Here is a 23838-nt window from a genome sequence, read left to right on the forward strand (position 1 = left end):
GCTGTATGTAAACTATTTGACCTCACGCTGTCTCTTCTTTCTGTGTCTTAATCTCTACCCCCCCCCCCCCCCCCCCCCCCCCATCTCCCCTCCTCGCTTCTTTGTTTCCCCCCCTCTTATTTTTTCTCTTTTGTAGTTTTCCCACCTGGCCGTATGGGGAAGCATGATTCTGTGGATGGTCTTCTTCGCCGTCTACTCCGCCATCTGGCCCACCTTCCCCATCGCCCCTGACATGCTTGGCCAGGCAAGTCTCCTCTCTCTCTCTCTCTCTCTCTGTGTGGACATGTGTCACTCATTTCAGTAACGGGGGTGGGTGATGGAGGCGGGGTTAAAATAGCCCCCTGCCCTCTACGTGTCTTTCCTGCAGCCTCCACATCACCGTCTTCTTAGTTTCCGATACTTGGCGCCTGTGAGACTCACCTCTTGGGTGTTCCACGTCCGCACTACGGCACCCCTGGGGGGAGATTAATGCCCCCCCTCTCTCCGCTCGTCTCACCAGGCGTCCTGCACCTGCTGCATGTCACCCAAACCCCCCAGTCTTTTACCGCCCTCTTTGGAGGTGTTGACTCAAGAGGGTCGGCTGCTGCTGCTGCTGCTGCTGCTACTGCTGCTGCTGCCGGTGATGATGATGATGATGAGGGTTTTTTTGGGGGTGGGAGTAAAGTGTCCAAGGAAGTTTCTTGATTGAGAGACTCATTTGAGAGTTTACAGGCAGGGGGGTGAAGTAAGGTGCCCCCCACTGAGCGGGTAGGGGAAGGTAATGAGGCCGTCGTCTCAACTCCCCTCAGCCCCATTAATTCAATTTGTGTCAGAAATCAGGAATGCGGTCAAATATCTCTGCAGCTGCTCAGTCTAACTGGGGAATGGTCGGACGGAGACACTCACCCACCGACTCCCCCCCTCCCCCCCCCACAAACCTCCATCATCCCCCTTAACTACCACATTACCTCTCCTGTTTCTTTCAGCTCTCTCTATCTGTGTTTCTATCTGTCCACGGGGAGCGGTAATGGAAGTAGCGTCATAGTTGTGCTGCCTGTAAATTTGTCCAGGACAGAAATAATGCTGTATATGTGTGTCCAGTTATGTGTGATTTGTGTTGACCAGGAAGCGATGGAGACCAACAGCCTGTTTCTGTGGACATGACAAAGCAGGGACGATTGTTTAGTCTGCGTCCGCCACGAGTTTCCATTAGCGAGTGTTTTTTGTGTGTGTGTTTGTATTTTAGATTTGGACATAAAAATACCTGAACAATCTTGAAATATCGCTGAACATTTTTATGTATGCTTAAGGGGCAGTGGGAAAGGTAAACGCGAATACGCTTGGAAATCACAAAACTGAACTCACTCCAGCTTTAGCCATTCACCTTTTTTTCCCCCCAGTTTTTTGTGCACTGACGATAAAATCCCAGCATTCCTCCACTTGAAGGGAAGAAGCTCCAGCCATCGCGCTGTTTTGACCTTACGTCGTGACCAAGGAGCCCTTCCTTATCTGTCTCCTGTGCCGATCCAGACGCTTAAAGTTTTATCTTACTAAACTAACTCCCAAACCAGGTGCATGTGTGGATCATGAGATACACTGCTGAGATAAAAAGACGGTGTGGCCCGCTATTTGAGTGTCTGTGACTGTCATCTGTTCTATGGCTGTGATTCCAGCTGCTCACAGGGATAAAGAATAATGCTTTTGGGATAAATTTGCCTCCTCAGCTGGGAACCAAACTGTCTCTGTATCTCTGGATCCAATCGCATGACACAGGAAGAACATAATACCCGGCAGTAAAGTAGCATTTACGGACGTTATGGTGCGTGAAGTGTTTGCAACTATTGACTTAAAGAGGTTCACGCCTAGAGACAAAGAGTCAAAGCTTGGGAAGCACCGCGGAGCTTTAGCACATATCCAAAAGAATATTCCCATAAATCCCTCGGTTCTCATAAAGGGAGAAGAGAGGGATTTGTAGGAAAAGGGCGAGGACAAGGAAAGTAAGATAATCAGTGGAGAAGTTGTGAAAGAGCGAGGCGGGAGGCAGCCAAGGGAGGAATAGACATGTGGGGGTAGACGGACTCACAGACGCACGGACAGATTGAGACAGTGGTTAGATGCTTGATTAATCCTCGGGGGCATGCTGACGAGGAGGGTCAAAGGTCAGCGAGACTGGCTGCAGCTGCACAGGCAGGTAGGAGTCCGGATCTGTGGTTGCTTGCTCACGTTTTTTTTTTTTATCTTTTCGGCATCGCAGTCGTGTTGTGTTACAGCTGTGGGAATACTTTTGCTAAATCCAGTTTGTGAGAAAGCTGTTAAATATATTTGGCTGACATTACCGGGGCATTCAACTCTGACTAACTCCCCGATTCTTTCTGCTTTGTACAGCTTTCTCTGTGCTTTGTCTCACATTTCTCTCTCTCGCTGCCTTAACCACATGTTTCTTTGTGTTTGCAGAGAAAGGGGGGGGGGGAAACATGACTTAATGCATCGCTGAATTAATAACGGAGTGAAGTAAATAGAGCTTATGTGTGTGCTGTCACTGCAGGCTGGCAAGGTGATGCAGTGCTGGTACTTCTGGCTCGGCCTGGTCCTGGTGCCGACCGCGTGTTTACTCAAAGACTTTGCTTGGACTGCGTAAGTAGACCATATTTAATCATATAAATACTGTACGCGAGAAAAATCCATACAGAGACCCGTGTCTGTGTCAACACTTTAACGCTCACTTTATACACTATGAATCACACGCGCGTCTGCGAATGAACAACACTCAGACGTTCCTTCACGGGCCTGATGAGCTTCTTCCTGCCTTTGCAGCATGCGGCGCTCGGTGAGGAAGTCTCTTCTGGAGGAGGTGCAGGAGTTGGAGGCTCGAGCCGTCGACCCGGGGGCAGCGGTGCTGAGAGATGCCAGCGGCCGCAGGTATTTCATGTACTCACATTCCTATACGGTTCCCGTATGTCTCCCGTCAGATTTAGTTTTACTTTTGTGTCATTTATTGATGTGCTTTCTTAAGGGATACTTCATGTTTTGTGTCACAGTTACCAGGAACCAGCGTGAGACATGTACACTATAAAAATGGCTCCCAGCAGGGGGGCCCGAGGAAAAACAAGGTTTTAACTATCACGAAAGACTATTTTTGCCACTTTATGTCACTGTTAGATGAGATCTTTTTCCTGCCTTGTGTTCACTCTGCTGGTCCACGACTGTCCCGCTTGGGAACAAAGGATTTTAAACACTGAATTCACTTAAATAACGCATTTGAAGTTAATGATGGAGGCAGCCGTGGATCAGCATCTCCTGTGAGCCGTTTAGAAAGCCTCACAGATTTCACTTACCAGTCCAGATTGAAGGCTTCCTAACAGCGAGGAGGAAAAAAGGAGATTAGTGGCACAGGCAGTGTGTCAGTACCTCTGACAACCATGCTTAAAAGAAAAATAAAGATGTATCTGTTATTATTCACTGTATGCACCGGGCAGGTTTGTATTTAAGAAGAGTATCTACAGTAGGTCATGTGTTTTTCTATGTGCAGTATGAAGTAAATGTTGTCCCTAATTCTCCTCCTGGCACCGTCCGTAGAGCCAAAGCCAAGGCCGAGGTTCCATAGAGCCGTAGCTGTCAGACGCTCACAGAGGTAGTTTCTCACTCTGTGAAACGGTTACCTCAGACGACCTGTGTGCCCTGCACTGCACTGCACTGCACGCTGCTTTCCGAGTGACTCTCACCTGTTTGATTTCTCTGCTTCTTTTGTGTCCATTCTTCTCCTCCTCCTCCTCCTCCTCTTTCTCTCGTCTGGATAATTTCATAGGTGGATCAATTTGAGCTGCTGTACAGACCTGGTGTGTTTACTGGACGTGTCTGTAGTTGTTTTTTTTAGCCTTGTGTGTCACGAGAGATGTTTTAGAGCGAGTTGCTTAGTGACTGTTGTGTGTGTGTGTGTGTAGGAACACAGAGGTTTCCCCGCAGTGTTGTAAAGTAATCATTTTCTTAAGCGCCTGTATTGAAAGTGCACTCCTGCGGTATTTGTACTTCACTCGGCGATCACGTTACATCTCACTTTGTAGGTTCACACTTTCCTGCCGACATAAAAAAAATGACCCGGCACAGTATAAAGTTGTTGAAATTGGCCGGATCTTGACCGGCTACTAAATTAAAATGCTGCTCTGAGTAGTTATTTTTCAGTGTCGAGTTCATTTTGCTCTGCGGTGTATCCAAACACTTTTACTCCACCACTCTTTTTTTTTTTTTTTCACTGTAAAACATATCAGATGTGGGTCAGCCAAACAAGCTGCTTTCTCAGAGCAGTTCTGGTCCTTGAAAACGGAGCTGGAGTGGTCCGAGGTGTGTGTGTGTGTGTGCGTGTGCGTGTGTGTTAACACAGGACTCCTGTCCCGACCGACCTTGTGTCTCATTCCAGGATCCTTGCTTGGGCCCTCTCTGCATTTAGAATGAGAGCGGTAAAGTACGAGTGGGCCTGAGAGGAAATCAAGCAAAATGGAAAAGAGCACATCTGTGTTTGTAGTTCCCGGGGAGGTCCTGCTGGAGTAGGCATGGGAAAGGTAGAGTGCGGGGAGATGTCTCCTGGGGGGGTTTGAGTTCAAACGGAGCACATCCTTGGACCACTTTGCATCAGAATGAAGCATCAACGTTGCGTTACACACTCGTGCGCAACCATTTTACTCTTTTATCTTAGTGTTATCTATCTAACAGACTCTTGAACAAACTTCAGAGCTCTCTCGTCCTTTTTTTTTTTTCACACTCCCAACAGTCCCGTACAGTGTTTCAGAATTTCCTGAGTACTTGCTTCAAATGTTAAACTCAGGAAGGCAGTTTCTTTTTTTGTGTGTGTGTTTTTTCCCCCCAAAAAAACGCTCCATTGATCATCATCGTCGTCGCCGCTGCCAGGGAAACCCCTCTGGTGTGAATTTATTGCTCCATTATGTAAGACAGGAAAATGTGTTCCTCGCGAGCGAAACTGGCAAGCAGAGGACTTCCTGACATGGCGGCCGGTGGCACAATTTTTTAGATTTGCGTCCAAATCCGTTGTCTAATGACTTTAATGGCTGTAATGACGAGCGATGAAGAACCTAATAAGTGCGTGTGCATTTGTGCGCAGAAAACCTGGAAGGGGCTTAGTTATTTTTGGTCACAGGAGGAGAGAAGCCGTGACGGCGTGTGGTCTCGGAACAGAGGGTCCAGTCTTCTTCGTGGAAAGGCGGGGGTTGAGAGGAGAAGAGAGAGGGGTGGGGGAGTGAGGAATCGCTTTCTGTGGATGTCCTGTTGCCCCCGCAGGCAGTTTATGAATTACTGTTGGGTTAAATTGAATGTCAGCAGCAGTCAGAGTCAAATCCACCTCCTACCAACTCTCTGGTCTTAAGTCCACTTAGATCTGTGTGTTTCTACTCCTGTGTTGATTCCTGGCCTATACTGCTCCTCTGTGTTTGGCTGAAGGACACCCGAAGGTCCATCTCCACCACGACTACCACACGTTAAATATTGCCCCAAAAAAAAGGATTTGAAATGTATGAATAAAATGTACCTTAGTGTGTGTGTGAGTCGTGGAGATCCCTTCGGGTGGATGTGTGTCGTCGCCGTGGTGTAACCTCCTTGTTTTCTTTTTCTTCTGCAGTCTAAACGAACGAGCCCATCTGCTGACAAGAGTATTTAGGAAAACACCTTCAAGTGTCGGACGCTCGAACTCGGTGCAGCAGACTGTGTCACGTGAGTGTCCCATTCAACACTGTCTCGCTTCAACACGGCGCCTGAAGGCGACGCACTCATACGTTGTAATAACCTCAGGCTGACGTGTGCGTGTTTTTATTTAATATCTGTGTCATGAGTCGAGCGAATGGCTCGGGGTAGGAAACACTGATTAAAGGAGACGTCGACTCCCAGTATCCTGAAAATATTTGGCCGCGTGAACACAGACACCTAGTGAGCGGCGAAAAGAAAAAAGAAAAAGAAACACATGAGCGCAACGTAGAGCTGAAACAATGGAGTGATTTGTGCGTCGACAGAAAACAAGAACTGGAATTAAGTGTCACGCGATACAAGATAAAGACGTTGACATTTCTCTCTCTCTCTCTATCTCTCTGCAGACGGCTACGCCTTCTCTCAGGAGGAACACGGCGTGGTGTCCCAATCCGAGGTAGTCCGCTCCTATGACACCACCCGCCAGCGCCCCAGCCTCTAGCCCCCTCTCCCCCCCTCCCCCATGCCTGGACTTACCAAGGCTCACCGTAGCAACAGTTATCAAGGTGACAGCGGAGACAGACTTATACGACACCCTCACACCGGGTGATCCACTTCTGCTGTGGACCAGGACTATGACTTAGACCCGGGGGCGGGGGTCACGGTCAGACCGTCGCTGGCACATGAAGGACTAATATGAGAGAAGGGACCAGTCCGGATATAATGGAATACACTTTCACAAGCTGCGCAGGCATGAGCAACCCTATCCATGCACAGACATGACAAGTCAAACTCAGACTGCTACTCATACCTGTATACCCCCTCAGACTGGGTTTGGATCATACCACTGTGTGTGTGTGTGTGTGTGTGTGTGTGTGTGTGTGTGTGCATCCTACTGTAGTGTGTTTGTATCTGCCTGTGCATGTATGTCTGCACGCACTGGCCCACCTGTGTTTCTGTGTATACGTGTGTGTGTGTGTGTGTGTGTGTGTGTGTGTGTGTGTGTGTGTGGGGGTGTTCCTTGGCTCCCTCTTATCTCGCGAGGTGCGTTCAGCTCGTCTGTCACCGCATGCCGACGCGGGACGGGAAGGAACGGGATGTAAAAAAAAAAACACACAAACGCTTACTCACTCACTCACTCACTCACTCACTCTCACACACACACACACAAGTGCAGATGAATTTCCTGAAAAAAAAAAAGGGAGGGAGGGAAGCATACTGTAGACTGAGGACCACTGAACCCTGTACCCCCCACCTAACTTCACCCCATCACAGCCACAGGCCTCACTGCCAAACACCACAGAGAAGCCACTGAGGCAGAACACACACCTTAAACTGGACCTAACCCCTCCCACCACACAGGGACCTCCTCTGGCTTATCTCCCCCCCCTCCCCCCCACTGCTCTGCAGCTTCGTCACATCTCCTCACCCTATAAAGAAAAAAAATGAAAAGGGTCCGTCCCGTCTCTTGTGTGTTTACCTCGTCTGACTGCACCTGTGGATTCCCCCGATGATGTCGTCTGTCTTGGCATTTTGCGCTTCCTTCTTCACATCTGTTTATTGGACTGTTTCTTTTAAAGTGAACATTAATGTGTACGTGTTTATATATATATATATATTTTTTTTTTGTCTCTTTTCATTAATGCCTGTTTTTTTTGTACTCATATGGTGAGAGACGTCGTAGAGGGGGGATATTTTACTTGAACTTAGTGCTCGTACGCATTCAAACAGAGGGGATTTGATGGAGACTCTCGTCTGGATCATGTGTTTTTCTGGCTCTGGGGTTTTTGTCCTGAATGTAGAGTCCATTGTGTGTGCGTGCTCTGTGTTGAGGACACTGTTTCAGGAATGCCAGTGTGAAGGGGGGGTGGGGGGGGCGGGGGGGGGACGTCCACTCAAGTCCTAATCATTAAATCTAATCAATCCATGGCCTGACAAAATGTCTCTGTCTGTTGACTGTAAGTTGTCGACTCAAGCGTTCAAGTGAGTCAAACTGTGGCTGCAGTGTACTTAGAGGGAGTTCAGTGCATATTTTATGCTTCTAACAGATCAGAAAGTTGTGATTTGAGCATGAAATGTGTGTGATTCCACGTGCCAATCCATCAAACCTCTCCCACGCTCCCTCTCTGTGAGCTCGGGAGACTTAATAGAGATGGGCCACTAGACGATTAATGCACACCCCAGCTCCTGGATGCTGGAGTCCAACTGGAGATCCCTTTCCCACCCACCTTCCTGGATGTGGCCCAGTCTAAACCAGCTACAGCTGCTTCAGTATGGAGAATCCATCGGGCTTCGGCTGAGCAGCAGCCAGAGAGCCGGTTCTGCTTTTCAACTTCTCCCCTGCGGCTCCCTCGACGTGGCCCAGCCCTCTCTGCTTTCCACATTACTGTAGCCGAGGCCCTGGAGGTTCCTGCAGAAAACTTCACCTCCATCGTCATCGTAGATTCTCACTGTCCATTGTTGTGGGGGTTTTTTCTTTTTTTTTTTTTTTTTTTTAATTGTCCCTCCTCTGTCTTTGACAGGTGACGTGACAGCAGGTATTTTCCCCCCCAGTCGCCTGCAGAGAGCACAGCTGCCTGTGAACGTGTGTAATTTGTGTTTCTAGTAGCTCAACTAAGTGTTTCAATGGGATTAAGACGACAGCGTACACTTCTGTGCATTCACCACTCTGATGTTTTTAAGTGTTGCTGTGTGTAAACATCTTTCACTCAACAGCAACACAGAAATCTACCTTCAGGGTTTTAAAAAAAATAAATAAATAAAACACATTGTTAAATACAGACAGGAGTGTAGATGAAAAACACATGTTTTAATGTTTAATAAGTTCTTTTTTTAATTTTCAAAATGCATATCAAAAGTGTCACAACTGCATCAAACCACTGTATTTCACAGAGGGAACAAAACACACACACACACACAAGATCAAAATCTCATCCACCATTTTTCTTTTTGCTCGGTCACACTAAAGCTGCCTCGTATATCTCTCGGAGTACAGACAAGGTTCTCACACACACACACACACACACACACACACACACACTCTTGTATGACTGTAGTGGGACACTGCTCTCTCAGAGGAGCAGCACGTGTCTCAGGTTGCATGTTGCTGCTGCTGCTCGTGAGTTACCAGTGCTGAAATATGCAGGTTTTACTCTTTAACAACCAATAACCACCATTTCTGTGCCTTTTTCTTAAGTGGAAAATAATGACTCAAAGCTGCCCTGGAGCTGCCTGTGCCCCCCCCCGCTAACACACTGAACTGTGGGAGTGTTAAACACACACACATATGCACACGCACACACACAGAGGAGAAGTGAAGGGGGAGGGGGGGGCGCATTTGGCAGTTTTCACTGTATAATTAACTCTAATCTTCAGAGGACCGCCTCGCACGTCTTCGTCTTCTCACACTGGTCAGGTACATTAACTTCATTTTATGTTTCCGCTAGGGCCGAAAGTTTCTGTTGTGTTTCTTTTTTTTTTTTGTTTTTCTTTTCTTTTTGGGTGGCAGGAGTGAGCGTGGTTGTGTAGCGGAGGGTGGAGCGTCACAGTCTGTGTCCTGTGTTCACTTCATTGGAGTTTAAATGGTCTTGGGGGAGATTGCAAACTGCCGTTCACATCACACCACCTGCATTTCCCATTACACACACACACACACACACACACACACACACACACACACACACACACACACTCATACGACCACATCCCTCCACACTTCACACTCTTTTCCCAAACGCACACATGTTCAGTACAAACATCGCCTCCCATGCCTCTTTTCTCATACTTTAAACACAAACATGCACCGCGTTGTTTAAACCCACTCGCACGTGCACATTCATTCAGCATGTGGTCACGTCATTTTGCTTCAATCACCACTTTTCATACAAATCCGCCGCGATAAATCATCCGTATATCATTCATTCAAGCACACGCAAGCCAACAAAGCCCTTTCCCCCAACTCTCCGACACACACACACACACACACACACATACATGCAAAACACAAACACATGCTCACTCTTCTTTCCTTTCTTTTATTTTTTTTTGCTGTTGAGCTTCGGGGCTGTTCGTTTGGCCGCGTATTTATCACCCATCTGGACAGTGTCACTCTCCGATATGCAGCCCAATGTTTGCATCGAGACAGAAACTTGTTTACGTGCACGTCGAGACCTCCATCGTGGACGCTGAGCTGAGCTCACTCCGGCTCGGCATGAGGTCATACGTGACACACTCAACAGACACACCACACACAATAAGTAAGGCAGGCCCTGCTGCCAGCAAATGGCTTTATGAGTCCTTCATGTGAGTTTGACTCCCCCCCTCCCTCCCTCTCTCCCTCCCCCCGCCTTTCTTTTTCCACTCTGGCAGAAAAGGGTCTCTGGCGCGCGGCCCTCACAGGTTAAACTTCACAACAAAAGGTAGGCGGAGTGGTCCGTGTGTCGGCCCCCTTGTCACACTGTCACTGGAGGGTATTTCTGGTCACCAATGACACTCGACCCTCCGGTGGGAGGAGGGCACGGGGACTGCATGGGCCTGTATCCCACCTGGGTCGGGTCCAGGTAGGCCGCGGCGGGGGAAACGGGGTGGGCGTAGCCGATGTACTGCGGGTGCAGGAACTGTCCCTGGTGTGGCATGATCTGCGTGGCCTGCTGGCAGTTGAGTACAGAGAAGTTGGTGGGCATGTTGACGAAGACGCTGGCGTCGGGCGGCAGGCAGCAGGAGGCCTGAGCCCGCATGAGCTGAGGGGGAGCAGGGCGAGGTGCGGCGGGCGGGGCGGAGGAGCTGGATGAGGTGGCTGTGCTGGACTGACGGGACGAGGAGCCTCTGGACGTGTTGGCCATCATGGGTATGGTCTCGAGGAGGCGTCCGCTGCCGGCCCCGCCTCCTGTCGCACCGCCGGTTGAGAGTTCGTGTTTGGGCCGGAGGCAGCGGCAGCAACACACGGCGACCACGGACCCGACCAAAACGAAAGCGACAAACACAGAGCCCACGATCAGGAACGGCACATAGATGGGCACTGCAGAGAGGGAGAGAGAGGGGGAGAGGGAGGGAGTCAAAAACACATCCAACATGACTGATTTGAAAAAGAGTGACTTCTAAGTAACTTCAAAGCGACACCACCCCTCACAGGGAGATCGGGTGAGACAGTTAAACAAAAGACTAAGCAGAGAGTGTTTGGACTAGAGCAGGAGAATGAAAGGTAAACTCAGACTGGGTCTCCAGGGAACGTCAGGCTCTCATTAGCAGTTATTAACTTTGTTTTGATCTGTTTTAATCCTGCACACCCCGCTGTGTCCCCAGCCTTCTCAGCCCGGCAGATCCATGTGTGTGTGTGTGTGTGTGCGTTTGCACGGGTGACATTCTTAAACCTGGCCTGCCCACAGATATTCGTGACCCTTCCTTTTCTTTAACTTATTTACGAGCAAGCACTTTGGAAATAAGTTACTCGAGTTGCATTACGGCGCTTGGCCCACTCTTACAGAAGGTATTAAAAGTTGACTTGATTTAACGTGATGGAATGTGGGGTAAATCAAAGGGTGAGTTGGACGGTTCTTTCGTTTCTCGCTGACCTTTTTGCTGTGTTTTCATTTCAAGCAGCAAATCACGACTTGGTCAGACGCTGCAGCAGGAGCGTTATTGTACCGTAGCAGGACGAAGACTTGACATCTTTATATGTGACCCGTCTTCAGTTGCAGTTTGTGAATGTGCTAAGTGAGCAGAAACAACAGCGTCGAAGCACAATGGAAGAGAGTACACAAGACTCTCATTCCCATGGTCACTCACACAAACACCTGACAAACACAATATAATAACGACCATGTTACGTTCTAAATGATTAGCCGTGCTTTATTGTTCCCACGGGGCCGTACTCCTTATTTTCTGTTTTGAATGTGCCAGTGTGTTGCGGGGCGTAACTGTATGCCAGAGAGCGAACGGTGGCAACTGGCTCCAGTTTCCTTTTGTCTCTGTTGCTCTTTGAAACACATCCACACAGCCTTGTGGAAAAAATGCTCATCAAAAAAAAAAGAAGAAGTCGCCGCTGTATTAAGAGGATAACTGTGTGGGGAGCTGTTAAGAGCTGGAGGACATGGCCCTCACTGTGGCGGTGAGTCTGGGGCGACAAAGGACGCACAGGCCGCAGACTTTGCCACATGAAACAAGTCAGGACCTTGACCCATTTCCCTTTGACAAGACGGGGTGTCGACTTCAGAGGCTCACGTATACACGTATACCTCTGAGCTACGCACCGTCCCAGCCGCTGAACAGTATGGATAACATACAGTTTAAGTTACACCAGCAGAAGTGTTACAGTTACCCTCTCGTTGCCCTCTTTTTCCTGTGCTTTCATGGATTCTGCTTCAACGTCTCAGTCTCTATACTCCCCTCCTTCTTTATTTTTCCTGATTATTAACTGCAAAATGTTAGAGTTCATTTTCCAAATGTCTGTGCTGTAAATCATTGATGGGAGACGTGGGGGTGGTAGGGAGGGGGGGGGCAATTAAAGTTCAGCATGAAGAGTGTTGGAGGTTCAGTGATACAACAAACACTGTTTGTTACAAATAAAAGCCCCTCTTTCAGACAGGTATAAGTATCAAAGGTAATCTCGGAGAGTTATGACTGATTTGTATTTGTGTTTTTTACGTTTTTTTAAGTTAATCGCACAGCCAAAAAAAACACATACAGTTTCCCTCAGGCTCACTCAATTGGGCAAGACTGTCATGGGGTTACTTCCTGTCTCTTATTTTGTTAAAATTCTTGGTTTCTTGTGTATTGTGTTCTGCTTTTTGTATCAGGAGGCTGGCTGGTTGGTTGTCGGGGGGGCGGAGCTTCTGAGCCACTCACACCTGCAACTCATCTCCTCGTTTACTTCTGCTATCTAGGTTACTCTGGTTTCTGGGTCCACAGTCTCCAGTGAAAGTGTGAAATGGTCTTAATTTTAAAGGTCAAATAAGTTGTACAGTGGGCCACAAGGTTGGTGTAGTGGTTAGCACTCCTGCCTTAGCAGCAAGAAGACCGGGGGTTCAAAACCTAGTCGGAACAAGGGCCTTGTTTTCCTCCCACAGTCCAAAAACATGCAGATTTGGGGGTTCAGGTAAATTGAACACACTTGTTTGTCTCTATGTGGCCCTGTGATGGACTGGCGACCTGTCTAGGATGTGACCCCGCCTTTCACTCTATGTCAGCTGAGAAAATGGATGGGTGGAGGTTTTATGGCTCATAATGAAATCTATTTGGGCAGAGAGAGGACAAAAATGTCTCTTTTAACTCAACTAAAAGTTGCAGACGGCCCTGTCCCACACAGAGAAATCCCTCCTTGTGCACATGGTGGTCGAAACCCTCCCATTGTCCACTGTCACTCCTCCACACCTGTTGCTGCAGTCGAGCTGTGGCAGCCACGCTGCAGGAACAGGAGCCCCCCCTCTCCCCTCTCCTATAAGCTCTTGTTTTGGGCACAGTCTTTTTCTTCTCTCCCCCTTTGGCAATCCCACGGGCATTCTTCCGTTCCCAAATACCATATGTTCCTTCATGTCGAGCACATTAATAATTTCCTGCCTGTTATCCATTGACATCGCAATGTGTGTCTTTTCCCGGATGATTAATAAGCTGCAAAACGTATGAGAAAATGAACAAAATGCAGGAACAGAGCTTTTCTTTAAGTTATTGTTGGCTGGAGGCCATTGGAGGAAAACTATATGCCTCTTCCTGCAGTGATAAGACATGATAGTCTGAGTGAATAAGAGACCTATAGATGTACATACAGTAGCTGCAGGTCCAAAAAGAACATCAATTCTTCCAGAGAAACATAAAATGTCCCTCATATTTCCCCTGGACAGCTGCTCAACTTGTTTATTCGAGATATGATGCAGCTTCAAAAGGCTTTTATGGCTAACGTGGGGATGTTAGCAGTGAGGTGGAGAAAGACGTTTGTTCAGTATCATAATACGCCGCATAAGTCTGAAAATATATGTTGCTTTTGGTAATGATGTGTCCCTTAAGTGCAGCTATTATATACATATATATACAGTATATGTCTGTGGATCCCTGGAGAACACAGACAATCACAGAGACTTCAGTGCGGCTGCCTGGTGATGGGAAAAGGAACTCCACGAGTCTGGTAGGAAGTGATACGTAACGCAATTTGCGTTGGGGTTTTTTTTTAATGCACAGAGCTGTCAGCGCCTTTGGTGAGCCACTGTCCAAGATCCAGTCACATCCAAACTCGATCCCCGTGAGGACAGCATGATCTGAGCCCGGCCCCTCTTGCACTGTTACAGGCCAGAACAAACACAGCTATTTATAAAGTGCTGCTCCACGGCACAGTATGCCATTTGTGAGCAGCAGTTAACTGGCTCTTGGAGGAGCTCTGCTGTCTCCTGTGCAGCTGTCGTTGCCAACCGGTGGGGGGACGCAGAGCGGACGGATGACCCTCTCTGAACAAGGAGAAAACTGTCGAGGCCGAGGCTTGTAATGGGTCTGCGATTCACAATATCAAATTTACGACTTCCTGTGCGCGTACGCAGCCTGTGCCTGCCGTCAACACACTTAGAGTTTGAATGGAATCTTATTTAAAAACAAACTTTAAGCCCAAACTTATCAACATTTTGGTGACTGGAGACACTGTAGTCACTCCACTGAGCAAGTTTTTACTCATTGTCTACATAAAAGTGCCCAGTTGTGGGGATCATAGGCTTTATTACTACTATTATTTTCTGTTTTAAGAGTTTGATTCTGGTTAATATCTGTGATAGATGCCATAGCTGCACCTATAGGGAATCCAGTGTCTTTAGCGCTTAAGTGCACTCTTGGAACGGACTCAACTGGAGAGGGAAGAAGGTCAAGAAGTGCATCCGGTGCAAAAAAAGCTATGCCAAATCAACAATGCAGATTAAACTGGGGGGGAAAAGTCCACTCTGGTAACTCCTTATCAGAAGCAGCCAAAACAAGAATAGATCTGACTGAGATGAAAAATCAACTCAATGTGTCGATTGCGGTTGAGTTTCAGTGCTCAAGATAATCTATACTGGGTGAAAAAAAATTAATGTGAGTGATGTTAACTGCAACATACAGTCTTAGTGACTTAGTTTGAAGTGCCACAAGGTGGAGCCTGCATCTCTCCAGTCATTGCAGGACCTCATGGTTTATAATGATCTTATTTATTACAGTTTTTTGGGGGGGGGTTTCACTATAAAATGTTCAATAAAAATGTATCCTATCTGGGATGCCAAAAAAATAAGGTTTCTTACCGAAATATAAGTGACTTTAAAGTTAAGTACACTGAAATAGGATAATGGCTGACATGAACAACCAATAAGTTTAATTGGTAATGCTCAAGTTAATTCAAAAAGTTGTCAAGTTACAAGTTTCAGTGAGCACGTTTCTGAGCCAATTTGAACTTCATTCTAAGCGCTGAGGCATGCCTTTGCGTATAGATGCATCAGTAGACATGATGGTATGGTTGAATACCTGCACCAGTGTCCTTGTTGTCTTTGCCCTCTGTCCCGGGCTCCTGCGCCTGTCGGTCGTTGACGCAGCTTCCCTGATCCAGCCGCGCGTCACTGCTGGAGCAGCAGTAGCGCAGCTCGCATTTCCCGCAGCAGATGATCGCGTCGTCCGCGTCAATCTTCTCCGGACACTGGAACCCTTCTTTCCACACTCCCTGCGGGTCTTGCCAGCCGTGACAATACTCCCCGCTCGCGTCCACGTCCATCACGACCAGAAGGAGTGTCATTATCACGGCGACAGTCCTCGGTAATCCTCCTCCTCCACGCATCCTCGACCAGGTGGATCTTCACTCCCCGCGTCTGACCCGGTGAAGGCGGTGAAAGGGTTGATTTGTACGGTGAAGGGAGCTGAGGTGGTGAAGTGGGGAAGCTGCAAAGCACTTAGGAGTCATTTGTTGGAGCAATGTCGCGCGTAATTCGGATCCAAAGCCTCCAAAAAAGTTTTGAAGCGCGGAGTATGATCCAAGAGTAGTTTCGAAACACGCAGTAAATTGTGAGGAAAAATAAAAGTGCTGTGTAGATTCCAGGTGTAAAGACTTGTGAGCTCTGGTAAATCCAACAGACTAACGGATCTCCTCTGGCACCGCAGCAGCGAGGCCGTTCATGTCTCCTCCTGACTCCTCAAATGACTTTCACATGGATGAAGACAAGCGAACACTTGTAGCCTGATCCATGGGCGCACAGTTGCTGTCACTCCTACAGTTGAGTGCCCACGCCGCGCGCTCCGTGCGTAAAGTTAACTTTTCCAAGAGAGTTCCGTGGTTCGGTTTGCATGGTTGTGCGTCAGAAATCTGTGAGTGTGCGCCAGTCTGGTCAGGTCAAAGTGAAGCTTCAGAGTGAGTGAGTGTGAGGGGCGTGAAGAAAGTCAGACCCTGATCCACACACACCTCTGCATTTTACGCCAATAAACCGGAATGAGCAGCGTCAAGGTACAAATGACACACAACATTCAACTTCCTGTTCAACTTTAAAAGCACATACATACATAATGTGCACCTTGCAACTTTTTTTAGTACAACTTGACAAAAAACTTTTCTTGAGTTATGTGAATGTGTTAGTATGTGTAATGTTTTTTTTTATTTAGAAAAGGGTTAGAAACCTCAGTGAAACCTCCTGATCCTTTTCTAACTTGAACTATGCCTAAGGATTTGTTTTACTTGCATTGTATATTGTTTTTTTGTCTTTTTTTGGTTATTTTTTTTCTTTTATAAATACAGTATATGTTTTTATTCATTCATTCATAATTTTAAATCAATAATTAATTTTAATAATCAATCATAATTTTAATTCAGAAGCTGTTTCCAGATCAAAAATAGGCCCCTCTTATTTATTTCCGTTGAAGTAACTATATATCGTTTAATTATAATTGCGCTGTACATTTTTAACTGGTAGAACTTTGTGTCACTTATGAATTATTCAGTGCCAAGTATTGTAATAATTACCGTCATTTCCATAACTTCCATGACAACCACACAATTTATGTTCACACATTCGGGCTGCTTTTAGTTTGAAGGCAAGACACTGTGTTTCCGGTCATACGTGCTGATGATATTCAGTGCAGCCTCTGAAATCTGACAAGAAAAGAAAAAAAATGGCAATAATATTGAGGTTTGGTTGCGTTTTGTGCTGAATAACCATCTATGTCATAGGGGAGAAGTTTAAATCTTTTCAAACACACACGAAACATCTGCATGGTGACACTGCCATCTAGCGGCGTTGTCGGATGCTACATACAGAATGGTCCCAGCCGTCACAATGGATTAACGAACCGTTAAAAGTTCCTTTTCTACGTAGAACTGCGTCGTTTTCATGACCCCAATATTACTATTGTTGCCCTAAAATAAACAGAGCACTGACACCATATCAAGTAAGTAAGATTAGCATGCAGCATGATCGTAAAATATGGCAGGTAACGGTTGTGGATGGCTTTCAGCTATACTTACTTCACTACTTCATTTCCCATCATGCTCCGCTGCAAAGCGGGTGTCCGTGGCAACCGAGGAGGAAGTGGCGCGCGATTGTTTAAAAACTGTCACACAACCAGCTTTAGTGGAAATGTGAATGCTAACGAAGTGGACACAGATTTGACACGCTGCTCTTTTCTCACATTTTCGCGGAAGGTAAGCACTTCTTCCACTAACTAACGTCGTATTTAAAGACATGTTGCTAGCAAGAAGTTACTAGCAAGAAGACTCGGAAGTTAATGGGAAGGAAATGTCGCCCAGTGCTAGCTTTGTGATTCATGTCATGCTTTTTATTCAGATGTCGTTTGTCAGAGTGGGGCGAACACAGCAGCAGCAACACAGCAGAGGGAAAAGGCCTGTTCGCCTCAGGAAGACGACAGCAGCTCCCAAAAAAGACTGGGTGGTGAGTGAATATCAAAAAAACGATAGTCATGAACTAGAAGAGCTGGGAATCAGTTACACTTCACAGTACGTTTGTTCAACTGACGCACTGAATCAGTGGTTTCAAACTGTTGGTGCTCTTCCACCTCTACATAAACTTCACACGTCGTTGTGATTAATATAGTCAAAGTTAGCTTACTATCTTTTTCTTTTCGGAGTTTTTATGAAAACAGTGTTTGTGAAACTCCACTTAACAATGTATTAATTTCAGCTGTTTGTTGTTGTTTTCAGAGCACCGTCAATGACCTGTCAGTGCACAAGCTGTCACCTGTAGAGCTGGTAAATTGTTAAATTTTTGTGGATTATTCCAATGAAAGTTCTGTCACAGTGGATATACAATCATGTGATTGTTGTCTCCTGCCTTAGAGTCATCGGCATGAGATTCATAAGTCCCACAACAGGGCTGCAGTTCAATGGGAGCTGAAAGAGAAAGCTCTGAAACGCCGTTTCAAACATGCTGGGAGTCCTGCACCTCTGGACCAGGCCAGTCTTAGCATCATCAGGGAGGTTTGTGAATGTGATTGTATCAGTGGTTTTACAATTCCAGTGTCTTCTGTTCACTGTTGTTTTGTTTGTTAAAAAGAATTAGGCAGATAAGGTGTTTTCCAAACTCTTTCCCTGTGCTGAGTTTAGTTTGATAACTGTGGTGTTTTGTAATACTGCAGGTGTTTTCTGACCAGCTGCTGCTGCAGGATGTGCTGGCTCGCTCTGACAGAGCCATGGCTGTGGTCAAGGACCTGTTTGGAGATGCTCCTCACAGGCAGACTGGTAGCAAACGACCTAAATCTATGGCATTTTTAAAGGTCGCGTGCTGGTATTTATTTGTGCAAATAACCCCCATGTTTGTGTATGGTGACAGGGCATCCCAGTGTGACCATGGCTCCAAACTGTGACTCTGACTCAGAACTGCCTGTTCTCCAGAGACCAGATCCTCCCACTCAGCTGTCATTGCTCAGCCAGTCCATGATGGACCAGCAGGTCTGTGTGTGTGTGTTAACAAGTTATGTTACAGAGCAACACATGCTCACTAACTATTATTATTATTATTATTATTATTATTATTATTATTTATACATGTATAGCATTATACAATCACATGTTGCATCAATTTATTATCTAAGTCAATGTGGTAACATGGTTAATTGAAACACTGGCCTCACTGATAACAGAGGTGCAGCCAGTATATTCACAATTTAAATTTTCATTTCAAACTGTTTATGTTTTGGTCTCTCAAGCTACTCAACCAATCACGCTAATCGTAGTACTTCAACAACCAGGTTGCGAGCAGACACGAACATGTTAAACTCCAACTATCGGGTCAGAAAAGTCAAACATTACCAAGCCTTAAAAGTCTTGGTGCCCCGTCTCTAAAACTAGAGGAGAAGAAAAGAATAGGGTCTGCAGTGGATTGCGTTAAAAGATAGACGGATGAAAGTGGAGAGGAAGTTGAAGACAGATATGCCAGTGGGGATCATTTCCTCCAGGACAGAGAGGCAACGATGGCCAAGGTTAGCTAATGCTCTCTCTCTTTTTCATACGCTCTTTAGATAAATATTTAATGTATATTACGTTTTTAAAGCTAGTTATTATCACCTTATTGTCTCCTGTTATGTGATAATTCTATGCGGTTGCTCGGAGCAGATACAGGTTTGATGTAAAAATGGAACAGACAGCCGGGGAGTTTTGTTTATTTGTGTTTTAAGGGTTTGTGCATAAACACAGTGTTATGCCGTTTAGAAGTGCAGCTCCTTATTTCTGTGTTTCTGGAACTTTGAATTGGGATTGCAGTAACCATGTTAAATGGTTGCTTTTTTCTCCATACTTTACATCTTATTCAGTCTGTACTAATGTGTTTCTATGCTCTAAATGGTTTATTCCAGGCCTTAAATGAACTACATGCTTCAGAAGAACACTACAGAGATGAAGATGCAAATCCTTCAGATTATTATCTCATCAAAAGGTACTAATGTTTACAAGATAGACCAAACCACCACAGTTTGTCATGCATTTTACAGGGAATATGTGATATTGAAGCTTTAACTGATGCTGCTGAAACAACTGCATCCCTCATGATATTTTAATTTCCAGGACCAATGTACGAAAAAAGAAGACACAGTCTCGTAGAGTCCAGGGACACAGAGATGATATTCCTTCAACCCCCTGCACATCAGGCCGAGCACCAGCCCAATCAGGTGAGTCGACATGTGAGCTCTACCAAGGCTATGTGAATGGAAACCTTTCATATTTATTTATTTAATGCACTCATTCATCCCACGTTGTTTTTAGCTCTCAATGCCACACTGGCTGTTCAGCGTGTTCGGACCAGCCATAAGCAGTCAGAGGAAATCGAGGATGAACAGTCTGTCCTGGTTACTCATGTCCTGAACCCTGACTTGCCTTCCCACCAGCCAGGTAATATCTGACAGCTACTGTTTTCTTCAAAATGCAATGAAAATGCTTTAAAAAAACATTACCCTGTGTTTCTTTGTATGTGCTCTACAGGAAGGACCAGTAATGGAGCCAGCAAGATTAGGAAGTGTATTTCTCAGAGTTCAGTGCTGAGCGGCTCCTCTGTTGCGTCACTCAGTGGGGACCAGTCTAGTCTGGGTCTGCTGCAGGCCATGTTGTGTCAGGTGGAGGCAGATGTGGACTCTCTGAGTCCCGACACGGCACCGGGGTCCGCGCAGAGTCCAAAACAGCACAGAACACAAAGCCTCACTGGATTCTCTGTCGCATTGATCAACACACTGGGACGATTAGTGCATCACCACAAACAGGTACAGCAGTAAAAACCTCAGTCTCATTATCTCCATAGTTTTGTTCTTGTGTGTAAATCCTGACCATTTCAAATACTGAAGTCATGTTACCACATTTTTATACCATATACTGTCTTACTTCAATGTTTCTTTCAATTTATTTGTGCTAGACTGATGAGAACGTGCAAAAAGAAGCCCAGGAGAGGAGAAAACTGGAGGAGGAGCTGAGAGAGCAGCGTGGCCTGATCGATGCTCTCACTGCAGAGACTATGACTCTGAGAGAAGAGGCTGGCGTCCTGCAGGTCCGACAGAGTTCACTGCAAATTCAGACACTAAATTCAACTGTACTCATGTGTCTTTGTCATTTCCTCCCAGGCAGGTTTGCAGCAGCGGATCACAGAGCTGGAGGACAAGTTGGACGCTGTGATGTTGTTTATTGGGGGACTTGGTTTACTGGAGGCGCAGACGAACATACCCCAGAACTCTGATGTCAAAGCTACAGGTTCATACAGTGTTTGTGTGCATGCATGGATACAAATCTTGTACTGTGAAAGCTCAATGATTTCTTTTAACATTTAACAAATGATTTGGTGTACAGTTAGTCAGTCTGCACCTGTTCCTGAGGGAATAAAAGCCCCAGTTCCTTCTGCCGTCCTGCTCTCCCCTCCTCGACAGACAGATGACTGGCAACACGTTCCTGGTAACAGTCAGATTCCTTCTAGCTGTCGCTCACAACATGACCCTCCCTCAATCACATTTGAAAAGCTTTACTTTCCTTTCCCCCCTTTTTCACAGTGACTCATCCCACGTCACGATACCATCAGCTTCCTCCTGTGGATAACCTCTACTTTTGTGAGGACGTCCACGCCCAGAGCTCTACCTCTAGCCTCGCGAGCCTCCCTCTCGTCAGCCTTCCCTCAACCTCCTCACTCTCGCGGACTTCTTCTGACCGTCTGGCCATCCTGGCCGAGATCGCTCAGCTGAGCGGACAGAATGACCTGATCAGGGCTCAGCTGAGCCAGGCTAAGACTCTCCGCTCAGGTGTCGGAGGATCGCCCGACAGTAGCGTCAGTGAGCGGAGAAGACTGAGCTCTGGTAGCTCCGGAAAAAGGACACCTCCGATTGTTGGGGAGAGGAGGACGTCAGGGTCCGGCAGCACACGGAGACAGAACCAGAACGTCCTGGCTACAGATGGACACACAGTGGCTCTTCAGGTGAGATGTTCATGAATCTTATTTTGAATGTATTTACATTTTATTCTAGCTATGATATAAAGTTTGGTGAGAAAATTAGAGCAGAGTTTGGCTGCGTCCAAGTAATATTTAATGAGTTGGCTGATTATTACTTATTTGTATAAGGTCACACATTTTGATCTCAGAAACTTGATTAATGCTACTCACTTTTGATTATCAGTTTCATTTGTGTAACATTTAGTTTATACCTTTTTAAAAGATATTTTTGGGAAATTTATGCCACCTTTTTATTTAAATTAAACAATTCTGTGCCAAATGAAGGAACAAAATAAGAAAATCAGCCAAACATATTGACCAGTCAGCTTCTAAAGACTGGCATCAGCATCACCCATAAAAAAAAAAAAGCCTATTTAATTCAATATTGGTTGACTTCTGCACAAAATGTAATACTTAAATGAAGATTAAATTACTTCAATAGCTTGTTTCTAACTGTAGAAACCCCCTTTTTTGCAGGATGCAATTTTACTACCTGCTAGTAATCAGTTTTAGGGGGTGATTATTTACTGATATGCATCTCATCGTTCTTCCTCAGACAACATCTCCCAACACCTCCAGTGCAAACAGTGTGGAACAGCGTCTCCTAGAGCTGAACAGGCAGAGTGCAGCAGCCAGGAGTCGGCTACTGGAGCTCATTGAGCAACAGAAACACAGTGTTTCGTCCAAAGTGTCTCCCTCTGTCTCTCCCATCCCTCCGTCTGCCTTCAGTCCACATAGAGCAGGTACAGCAGGTGACATCAATCTGTCACATCTCTGTCTTTCTCATTTCCTATGATGGTTAATAATCTTCAATTTCATACTATGGTAGGAAGTCCAGAAGTGTCCCCGCTGCTGCTGCCTGCACAGGAGCCTCAGTCACAGGCTGTTGGTGGTGAGAGACGGTGAGAAGAAGCTGAAACATGAAATAAATGCTTAGAATTCATGTTTGGATTAGCACAGATTAAAATCTTCACAATCTGACACAGGTTTTAAATCAGAATATACTGTGATATAAAATTCAGTGAAATATTAATAATGAAGCAGCCATGTTTCATTTTTATTTTTGAGTCCCCCCCCCCCCAACCACTAGGGGGTTGTATTTCATTTCTTATATTCTGTCTGAGGCTGACACTGGCCCAGGGTCATGCTGGGTCATTGTAGGTCACCTTTTACTCAGGTGTTGATGATTGAGAGGCAAACCGTTTTCTACTGAGCTCGGGTTTAATTAAAAAATAAGGAAGAAGCCGATATGGTTTATATTTGGTATCTTTTTCTTGTAGTTTCTCATCGGGCAGTTTGACAGTAAAGGTTGTAGCTCACAAATAAAAATAGGACACTCGAGTCACTTTTTTACAACAACAACAACAAGGAGATGACTGACTGTTCTGTGTTTCTTTACTGCAGATATGCTAGTCCAGAGGGAGAAGCGAGGGAAAGTAAAACACAGGTACACACACACACTCATGCATGCATTCATATATATATGTTCACAAATTGTAGATTACATTTTACTAAACCTTTGCATGATTCAAAACAGTCTAAGACTTATTTTCTTTTCCTAACAGATGGAGAAACAGAGAGAGCGACAAGGGTGCTTTGCCTTATCTGCTCACCTGAGATGACAAACTTGATTTCTATTAAATCCTGTCTTAAATTATTTAATTTATGTATTTTAATAACAAAATGGCTTGATTTTAATGGATTTTTTTTTTAATCGGACCTAATAAAAGCACTGTTTATGTACAAACGTCTTAATCTCTGGTGGCAATCTTTTATTTCTTGATCGCCCGATGATTAAGAGACTGATTTATTCATCTCAATGTTTATATTTATCTTCTGTTCATAATCTCTGAGCCATTTCAAACACACACTTCTCATTGTTGGTTTGTTGTTGAAATACAGGTCTATACGTTCAACATTTTAAATATCATTAAATCCACATTAACATCTCAACTGAGTGTGGTCTGTCTGTGTCACTGCTCCTGAGGCTGTAATCTGGTTCACATAAATAAAATCAAACATCTCTGGAACATGTTTGATTTTATTTATTTGTTTTCTTTCCTAAGGAGACGTACACAGTACAGTAAAATACAAAGAGCCAGAGTGAGAGAGCGAGAGAAGGGGGAGGAGGAGTGAAGAATGAGTTCATTTTGTCCTCTCTACTGTGGCTTCAGCTAAAGTATGGCCTTTTGTGGCTATATATAGTACACAAACATAACTCTGCATGCACACACAAACATTTGTTTTTTTTCCTTTTCTCTGATTCATGTCCAGCGTC

General features: G+C 45.7%; 3 protein-coding genes across 10 annotated transcripts in view; 2 read left to right on the top strand and 1 right to left on the bottom strand.

Moving 5' to 3' along the window:
* Window positions 1–7292, top strand: part of atp8a2 (ATPase phospholipid transporting 8A2) — a 55994-nt gene extending 48702 nt beyond the window's left edge. For all 6 annotated transcript variants that reach the window (XM_058634838.1, XM_058634823.1, XM_058634830.1 and 3 more), the window contains 5 exons: window positions 137–244; window positions 2525–2613; window positions 2794–2898; window positions 5606–5697; window positions 6075–7292. In XM_058634838.1, coding sequence (XP_058490821.1) covers window positions 137–244; window positions 2525–2613; window positions 2794–2898; window positions 5606–5697; window positions 6075–6169 — 489 coding nt within the window. In that variant the 3' untranslated portion in view covers window positions 6170–7292. The remainder of the gene's footprint in view (window positions 1–136; window positions 245–2524; window positions 2614–2793; window positions 2899–5605; window positions 5698–6074) is intronic.
* A 1163-nt stretch (window positions 7293–8455) lies between these two features.
* Window positions 8456–16083, bottom strand: LOC131466470 (protein shisa-2). The gene is made up of 2 exons (XM_058639722.1): window positions 15133–16083; window positions 8456–10684 (listed from the first exon to the last, which is right to left on the bottom strand). Exons 1-2 carry the CDS (start codon window positions 15437–15439, stop codon window positions 10119–10121), a joined length of 873 nt encoding a protein of 290 aa, XP_058495705.1. The 5' UTR covers window positions 15440–16083; the 3' UTR covers window positions 8456–10118.
* On the top strand, window positions 12685–23311 carry spice1 (spindle and centriole associated protein 1). 3 transcript variants are annotated; one of them, XM_058639701.1, is made up of 19 exons: window positions 16615–17037; window positions 17151–17290; window positions 17433–17537; window positions 17807–17854; window positions 17942–18082; window positions 18241–18343; window positions 18435–18553; window positions 19456–19535; window positions 19664–19767; window positions 19862–19987; window positions 20078–20352; window positions 20502–20633; window positions 20707–20833; window positions 20930–21031; window positions 21127–21545; window positions 22117–22303; window positions 22390–22462; window positions 22965–23007; window positions 23126–23311. In XM_058639701.1, the coding sequence occupies exons 3-19, from the start codon at window positions 17433–17435 to the stop codon at window positions 23180–23182; spliced, it is 2241 nt and encodes a 746-aa protein (XP_058495684.1). In that variant the 5' UTR covers window positions 16615–17037; window positions 17151–17290; the 3' UTR covers window positions 23183–23311. The 3 variants fall into 3 exon arrangements, with proteins under 3 accessions (XP_058495693.1, XP_058495684.1, XP_058495674.1); XM_058639710.1 differs by lacking the exons at window positions 16615–17037; window positions 17151–17290 and adding an exon at window positions 12685–12760; XM_058639691.1 differs by lacking the exon at window positions 16615–17037 and having other exon boundaries at window positions 17042–17290.
* Window positions 23312–23838: the final 527 nt, after the last annotated feature.

The sequence above is a fragment of the Solea solea genome, chromosome 1 (genome assembly GCF_958295425.1).
Source record: "Solea solea chromosome 1, fSolSol10.1, whole genome shotgun sequence".
Lineage (NCBI taxonomy): Eukaryota > Metazoa > Chordata > Actinopteri > Pleuronectiformes > Soleidae > Solea > Solea solea.